Raw genomic sequence first — 8,678 nt, 5'->3', positions numbered from 1 at the left:
TTTCCAACCTCTGCTTTTTGTAACAGTAGTGGGCGGCTCCGGGTGGGGACACGGAGCCCCAGGGGGTGAGGCGCACAGACTCGGTTCTTTACTGGGGGCCTCCAGTCGGTCTCGCGAGAGCGCCGGCTCATATCTCGCGATAAGTGGGCGCGGGCGGAGCTGAGGGAGATCCGAGCAGCGGCGGCAAGCGCGAGCATGCGACTGAGGTGAGCGGTGGAGGGCTAGGCGCGAGCAGGCGACTGAGGTGAGCGGTGGAGGGCTAGGCGCGGGGTCGCGGGCTCAGGATCCTGGGGGCTGGGCGGCGGGGCGGAGAGGGCCCTGGCCCGGGGCTGACCGCAGTCGGCGCGGGTGCCGCCCCCTACGTCCCAGCGGTCTGGAGACCCCACGTCCCTTTCGCACCGCTAGAGATTGGGGCGCATCCCCTGCTGTCCTAGCAGGGTCCGTCGTTCTGTTGGGGTCTGCGCGTAGCCCTGTTCTGGAGACCCCTGGTCTACCCTCGCCACCTGTCCCTGCCCCTGTCATGACGGGGTCTGTAAGCGCTTTGCCTGAGAGACCCCCGCCTGCACTCGCCCCCTAGCCGCTCTTAGTGATCTGGGCCAGTCAAGTTGCAGCTGTGGCTCCTCTGAGCATCCATTGGCAAGAGGCCCCTAGGGAGCTAGAGACTGCGAGTGGAGAGAAGTGGTGACTGCTGTCCCCCTGAGCCGCCCCAGCTGTCTGCACTGGCCAAGCAGGCATCTTGTTGGCTTCTGGAGGCACCGTGTGCCCAGAGTCCAGCTCTTTGGGGTAGTGACGGGGATAGTGTGTGTTTAGAGAAGGCAGGATTCACCAGGGGATCAGGGCAGTGAGTTTTCTTGGACACTTCTTACTTTTAGTTTTATTTTTTTGATATTGGAGATTGAACCTAAGAGCGCTTTACCACTAAGCTACATCCCCAGCCATTTTCATTTTTTGACATAGGGTTTCGCTAAATTGCTGAGGGTCTTGTTAAGTTGCCTAGGCTGGCCTCTGCATTTGCAGTCCTCCAAATGATTGGGATTACAGGCTTGCACCACTTTGCCTGGATCTTGGTCACTTATTTAAATTTTTTCTGCCATTTCTCTTTTGAGGCTGGAAGGGTAGTATGCTCCTGACTCCCATATCAGGGGCTGTCCAGAGGTGTTGGGGGTTCCACCTTCAGGTGGCTGGAAGGTTTTGAGCCTCAGGTGTGTATGGTGTGGATGGAGCAGCCTGGTTCCAGGAAGTTGAAAATACAGTGTTCTTTTCATTTTAGTATATTAATGGGTCAGTTCTCAGGGGATAGTGTTTGGAGAAGAGGATGGAAAGTGTGGCTCTGGTCTGAACTTGGAAAATAGATTTGGGCTTGGAGGGTAGAGCCTGTTTCCTGCCTGGGTTTACCAGGCTCACAGCACTGAAAGCGCAGATTGACTCCATTCTCAAGGTTCTTTTAAGTCAGAAACTCGGAGACAAGCTAAGTTATTGTTATTATTTTTTTTCTTCTGGAGACAGGGTCTTGCTTTGTTGTCCAGGCTGGCCTCAAACTTGAGATAGTCCTTCCTCAGTCTCCTAAGTAGCTAAGATTATGAGCACCCAATCAAAAAAAAATGTTTTTAAAGGGGTTTGTGTGTATTTTCATTCTGATACCAAAGGGAAATGAACTAGCACTGCCCCTTCCTAAGGGGAGAAATAGTGTGTGCCTGTGGGGGGAGTTCAAGCCTCTTGGCCATAAATGTACGTGGGATGTTCCACACCTTTTGGCTGGTGGCAGCTGGCATGACATGTAGGAAGCACAGGTGTTGAGGAAGCAGTTCTTTTACACATGAGCTTGTGGAATGCATGCTACCTTCAGACTAATCAGACCCAGCTTCTGATCTCTTCTGTACCTTTTTTTTTTTTTTTTTTTTTTTTTTTTTGGTACTGGGGCTCATTACCACTGAGCCACTTCACCAGCCCTTTTTATTTTTTATTTTGAGACAGGGTCTTGATAAGTTGCTTAGGGCTTGCTAAGTTGCAGGGGCTGGCTTTGAACTTGTGATGTTCCTGCCTCAGCTTCCCCAGCCTCTGGGATTATAGGTGTGTGCCACCGCACCCAGCCGTTCTGTACTTTTTTTTTTTTTTTAAAGATACCTCCTCTCCCAAGTTTACTGCAGCATTATTTATTGAGGATTTTCTTTTTAATATTTACTTTTTAGTTTTCGGCGGACACAACATCTTTGTTGGTATGTGGTGCTGAGGATCGAACCCAGGCCGCACGCATGCCAGGCGAGCGCGCTACCACTTGAGCCACATCCTCAGCCCCTGTATCTTTTTTTAAATTATTTTTTCCACAATAGTTTTATTCTATTTATTTATTTTTATGTGGTGCTGAGGATCGAACCTAGGGCCTCACACATGGTAAGTAGGCGCTCTACCACTAAGCTACAACCCCAACCCCAGTCTTGTTCTGTACCTTTCCGAAGCTTCAGTTTCATCATCTGTAAAATTTCTAAGAAGACTGAATACACCAACTTGTTTTGAAGATTGAGCTGTTGTTTTCTAATGTATAAGCAGAGTGCTGGTCAAATGTGAGGTGACGGTTGCACAATCTACCATTTGGGTACATGTGGGATGCCTCCTCTCTGGGACTTGGTTGGAGGGAGTGATGGCACTTACTGCTGTTGCTGTTAATATGAAGTCACACTTGTGTTCCTGTGCCCACCATTGCCTTTATCATGCTGTTGCATGCTTTGTTTCTGATTTCCCAGAGGCTACTGGGCTGCTAAGCATCTTCTCTAGAGAGCTGGCTGTCCATTTGTTTTGTTGGCCAGTATTCAAATAGTGACTTGGTGACTGTTTTTTTTCCCCCAGTTCTGAGCATTGAACTCATGGGCTTGTGCATGCGAGGCGAGCACTTTGCTACTGAACTATATCCCCAGCTCTTTTTATTTTGAGACAGGATCTCACTAAATTGCTGAGGCTGGCCTCAGACTTGTGATTCTCCAATCTCAACCTCTTGAGTCATTGAGATTACAGGTATCCTACTGAGCCTGGGGTTTGCATGCTTTTATGCCTCTTTTCCTCTTGGTAAATTGGTGGCGTGTACTCTCTGTTTCCTTTGAAGAAAGTGGTTGTGGGCTCTGAGAAGGCATTAGGGCTGTCTAGAAGCATTGCTGATGGTGGCATCTGATGATCTGTGGAAAGGCTGACTCTGACTTTTTTTGTTCTCCCAGAAGGAAAGTGACCATGGAAGACCTGGGGGAGAACACCACTGTCTTGTCTACCCTGAGATCTCTGAACAACTTCATTTCTCAGCGAGTAGAAGGAGGATCCGGTCTGGATGTGTCTACCTGTGCCCCAGGTTCTTTGCAGATGCAGTACCAGCAGAGCATGCAGGTGAAAGGCTGGGTGGGGTCTCTGTTAAAGACACCTAGGCTCAGGTGGGGCCTGTTCAAGTTCTACACAATTGAGGTAGGTGAGTATTAGGTAGGCTTAGAGGCCAGTTGTGGTCTTCCAGATCTCATCCTGGGCATTTATCATTTGGGGTGCTAGTTGGAGACCAGGACCTGCCCTGAACTGTCATGGTTAAAGGCCTGCCTCATAAGCACCCCAAGAGTGGACATGTGCATAGCTGTGGGTTCATACTGATATATTCATGGATGCCAAAAAGCCAGTCTATTCATTTAATTGAGGACAAAACCCAACTGCGTAGGAGCATGGGTGCCAGAATTATGAGCATACTGTCCCCTTGAAGATGTAACATAGAGAGGCTGTATTGTAAACACAGGCACCTGGTCGCCTAGTCAGCCTAGTGAGAAAGCCAGGGCAATAAGCGGAGGGACTGGATATTCTGTTTTAGCCTATAGGGGGCAATTTGCAGATCCTGTGATTTTTGCAGTTTTCTCTGATTCCAAGTTCTTGAGAATGCTCACTATGGATATAGTTGCAAAGGGTTCAGGTCTCCTGAAGGACTTCAGGCCCTAGAGAATCATGGGCTTAGTCCTATTCTGGGCTGGGACATCTGGGCCCCCAAGGAAAGAAGTGGTGTCTTGGCCTTGCCTGAGCCCTGTCACTGCACCATTGCTGTACCATCCTCCTCTCGGTCTTCTCTGCTTGTGTCTATCTTTCTCTTGTCCACTCTGCATGTGCTCTGGATTCTGTGACCCATGTCAACTGAACCAGGTAAGGCTCATGTACTGATTGGCAAAAAGGATGGTGTTTGTGTGGTTTATTCAGTGATGGAATTACTGTTAGTTAGAGCACTGAGCTGCACACTGCCCTTTCTTGGGTCATTATTCTGAGATTAGACCTATTATACTTTTTGTGGTTTAAAAAAAAAAAAAATTTGTGTAACCTGGGAATTGAACTCAGGGAGCACTCTCTCACTGAGCACATCTAGCCCCCTCCAGGCGCCGCCCCCCCCGCCCCCCCCCCATTTTTTAAATTTTGAGACAAGGTCTCACTAAGTTAATGAGGCTGGCCTTGAACTTGGAGGTTCTCTTATCTCAACCTCCTGAGTCACTGGGATTATAGGTGTGTACCACCACTTTTATGAAGAGGTAGTGTTAATAGGTGGTTATTATCTTTGATTTCTGGCAAAATAAATTGGTAACTTTGGTCTTAAAAAATGCTATGATTTTAAAAAGTGGTATAATGTTATTGATGCAAATGTCTGGGAAATTTAGCTTATCAAAATCCATGGGAAAATGTATGCCAGATATCGAGGCGCACGCCTGTAATCCCAGTGGCTCAGGAGGCTGAGATAGGAGGACCGTGAGTTCAAAGCCAGCTTCACGGTGGCAAGGCGCTTAGCAACTCAGTGAGATCCTGTCTCTAAATAAAATACAAAATAGGGCTGGAGATGTGGCTCAGTGCCTGAGTGCCTCTGAGTTCAATAATCCCTAATATAAAAAAAAAAAAAGGAAAATCATGGGATTTTTTAATCAGAATTGGACCTTGGAGGTCCCCATTGTTTACTGTTACAGACTTCCTCAGGTAGGGATCAGTGATCAGTCTGTACCCAAGTAAGGTAGGTAGGAATCATGATTACAGACCTGTCTGGGACCTGACTCTGGTCATGTCCTGCCCTGGATGCCAGGCATGGATCTTTTTCTTCCTTTCAAGGCTCCCTGAGTTGTAGTGAGGGACCTGAGGACAATCTGGGGAATTTGGAGGCAAAGATAGATGGGGTGTCTTGTCTGCCAGGTGCCTGCCCCTCTTTTTAGCCCTTGTTTTAGTTGGGAGTGTTTAGTTGGGAGTGTATTAGAAAACTTCAGTGTTGTTTAAACACAAAGGAAAGTTTTAAGTTGTTCTTGACACATAGCCGGCGGGCAAGTATGGTGCCCTTGGTCCCTGTGTGGTGACATCCCTATAGACGAAGAGATTCTGGCTTTCTGAGACAGAGTTAAGAATGAGAAGGCTAGTTAGTATGAAGAATGAGCTTAGGAACCTCCAAATATCAACAGGTCAGAGTTACAATGGGGTGAAATGTAACAAGAATAAAGAAAGAACCCAGGTGGGAGGGCCAGGGGAGGAGCATTGCTTTAGCCAGGGCCCTCACCCTGTGGGCACTGTTGGCATGGGGCTGGGCACTTTTTTTTTGCAGAACTTTCCTGGGCACTGTCAGATGTTTAGCAACAATCCTGGGCTTCTGCCCTTGTGTATCGGTGGGCAGCAGCACTACTAATTCCATTCTGTAACAATCAGAAGTGTCTCCAGACAGTGCTAAGTGTCCCCTGGGGCAAGTTTGCCCCTGTAGGGGACCATGCTAGCCCAGTGGTTTACAGACTTTAATGTGTATGTGAGCCTACTGAGAATGTGTCTAGAAGTGATTCTGATTCAGCTCAAGGGTCTGTGTAGGTTAAATGTTTGGGAGGTTCCAGGCAGCAAGGCTTTGGTCCCAGTGAAAACAGTGACTCTGAGAGACTGTGGGCATGTCCTCTGGGGCCCTTTGAGGCTTGAATCACCTGCAAGTACTTATCTCTTGTGGGCCTACTTCTAAAGTAGCCCCCAAATTCTGGCCCCATCGTAGACTCTAACCTTCTGGTTACTCAATTGAATGCTAACTTGGTGTTGTTGCAGTGGGATTTCGAAGATCTAATTAATGTTGCCAATCAATCAGTGGACCTTAAGTTGGGGAGGTTCCCTGGGTTTCTGATCTAATCACATGAGCCCCTTAAAAAGATTGAGTCCAGATGTTAGAGTCAGAAGAGTTGGACTCAGTAGGGGAGGGAGTAGGGCATGTGGTGAGGGGGGTGGGCAGCTTCCAGGTACTGACAGATAGCTGAGAAGTGGATCTTGTCTTTCACTGGTGGGCTAGCTAGGGGTTCCTGCCAACTGCCTTAATTTTAGTCTTAAGAGACCTTTATCAGAGAACCCAGCCACATGTCTGCACTTCTGATCTGCAGAGCCTACCGCCTGTTAATGAGTGGTGTTTTTAGCTGTCCAGTTTGTGGCAGTTTATTATACAGCTATAGAAAATGAACACACCTTCTTTCCTAGAACAAGCTCACCCACTGTCATCTTAAAATGTGTCTCCTTCTGATTCTCTTAATCTTTCCTTGCTTGTTGCCTCTCACCCACTTCCCACCTGGGGACCAAGACCTTGCTGGAGTGGCACTTGGGGTACATTGAGCGGAGCAACTTGCCTTGTTTGACGTGGCTGCTGAGGATTTTCTTTATCTTTGGGTACGACCTTCTCAGTTGGAGGAAAGAGCAGAGCAGATCCGTTCGAAGTCCTACCTCATCCAGGTGGAGCGGGAGAAGATGCAGATGGAGCTGAGTCACAAGAGGGCTCGAGTGGAGCTGGAGCGGGCAGCCAACACCAGCGCCAGGAACTACGAGGTGGGTCCAGGTGGGCAGTGTTTGTCCAATCAGCCTCTGGGGACAATAGGCTGGATGCATGCTTACCAGGCTGTAAGAAGTCAGGAACCAGCCAGGGCCAACTGAGGCACTCTGCATGGGGATTGCCAGGTTGTTCCTCTGAGGATACCTATGGTGGGTCCATGTTAGCTGTGCTGGAGAAGGGTGGCTTGATATGGGGAGAGCCACAAAGTGGGGATTCTCTGGCTGTGTTTACTGCTCAGTGAGGCCACAGTGCCAACAAATCTGCTGGGTGTCTTGGTTTCCTCTGTTCTCTGGAGAAATTGGAATGCAGATCTGGCAGATCTACCAAGTGGTGCAGGGGTGACAGGCTTAGAACATTACTGAGTTGCTTGAATTGTCTCACCAGGGTGGTTGTAGGACCTCAGGAAAGTGCCCTACTCTCACTGCTGTGCTTGCTCTTGGCTTCCCAGGACAGCAGGAAAGTGCAGCCTTGCAACTCCAGGAAGGCTCAGTCCAAGAACCTTCTGTCGGCATCGCTTTGATTAACAGTCCTTTGCCAGGTTTTCACTAAGTGCTGATCAGTTGTGAAAAGGCTGCCAAGATTCAGCCAATGCCACAGACCAGGGAATCTCTCAGGCCTTCCTTCCTTTCTTTTCTGGCCCCCACTTGCCGTGTATACATGTACTCACAGTTTCCTGTCCCTGTGTAGATCTCCTCCAGGGTGTAATGCAAATTGGACTGTTAGAGCCAGGAATGTAGATTCCTGCCTTGGTGTGCTGTCTGGGCTCATGAGCCAAGACTTTGAAGTGCCATTTGTTGAGTGGACAGACAATACCAGGGGCCCTTGGACTGTATGAATATGCAGTGCTAATGGAAATGGTCCTGGCTCTCAGGCAGAAGGATGGGCCCTGGAACTATTGGAGTTTCTCTGGGCAAAATGCCTTGAAGGTAGGGCCTGTGTGCCTGCCCTGGATCTCCAATGTCTGGCACATTTGGTGGTGCCTTGTGGGTACCTAAGAGCATTTGAGTGAGGAGTTGCAGCAGGGTCTGTTAAAGCTCAGGGGCACAGAGTGACAAACTTGGGAACTTGAGAAGCTTTTCATGACCACAGACATGCTGAGGGGCCCCAGGAGCCATGGAAATTAGTCGTTTTCAGATTGTCCCTGGAGTCTTGGCTTCTACATTGTTTTTTCAGGGGCTGCCAGGTTGCTGGTAGGTGAGTGTGGAGGACAGGCACTCCTCTTCCTGAAAATGGTGGTAAGACCTAGGGTCTGAAAGCCTACCTGAGCTCCTCATCTGTGTTTGACTGGCAGTGCAGTAGTGATGTGTGGGAGGGCCCTGGGCTGACAGAGCAGTTTCTTTATTTTTGGGGGCTAGGATCAGGCCCATGTAGAACTCATGTGCTCTACCACTGAGCTATACCTCCAAGTCCCCTAATGGAAGATTCTTATTCTGTCTAGCAAAAGGGTCCCCTGGCTATTTTAGAGGCTGCACTTGAAGTTGCATCCCCTTGAGTCCCCTTGTGGTGGAGATTGGCCGTCTTTCCATAAAGCTTCAGCCCTATGTGTGTGCTTTTATTAAACCTATGTGTGTGCTTTTTGGGCTGGAATGTCCTAGGAAAGGGTGGCATAAGCGTTTACTCTGAGTAGGACCTGAGGGAAGTTCCTGGTGGTCCTAGGAGGGAGCTGGTGCTGGCAGCTTCCTGCTGAATCAGGCTGGTTGAGCTAGAAGGCAGGGTGCTGGGTGGGTGGCACTCACCATCTTTCTTCTTGGGATCTGATTCCTACTATCTGGTCCTTTTTCAGGGTCTGAAGGTGAACCCTTCAGGCCCTCATGAGTTGTCACAGTGGCATGTGTCCTAGTTCTATCCCTTCCTCACC

At 49.0% G+C, this 8,678-nt stretch overlaps 1 protein-coding gene across 23 annotated transcripts in view; it reads left to right on the top strand.

Annotated features, from left to right (window-relative positions):
- Window positions 1–154: 154 nt before the first annotated feature.
- The window catches only part of LOC144369142 (mitotic spindle assembly checkpoint protein MAD1-like), a 282,508-nt gene continuing 273,984 nt past the window's right edge, over window positions 155–8,678 (top strand). For 12 of the 23 annotated variants that reach the window (XR_013428597.1, XR_013428596.1, XR_013428599.1 and 9 more), the window contains exons 1-2: window positions 3,038–3,369; window positions 6,676–6,816. Coding sequence is in view for 10 of the 23 variants with exons in the window: in XM_078028242.1 (XP_077884368.1) it covers window positions 3,163–3,369; window positions 6,676–6,816 (348 nt within the window). In the remaining 13 variants the exon portion in view is untranslated. Of the gene's footprint in view, window positions 207–3,033; window positions 3,370–6,675; window positions 6,817–8,678 lie in introns of those variants that run through there. The other 11 variants (XM_078028240.1, XM_078028238.1, XM_078028237.1 and 8 more) reach the window with 7 other exon arrangements.

This window comes from Ictidomys tridecemlineatus, chromosome 12 (assembly GCF_052094955.1).
Source record: "Ictidomys tridecemlineatus isolate mIctTri1 chromosome 12, mIctTri1.hap1, whole genome shotgun sequence".
In the NCBI taxonomy this organism is placed as follows: Eukaryota; Metazoa; Chordata; class Mammalia; order Rodentia; family Sciuridae; genus Ictidomys; species Ictidomys tridecemlineatus.
This window is presented reverse-complemented; position numbering and strand designations above follow the sequence as displayed.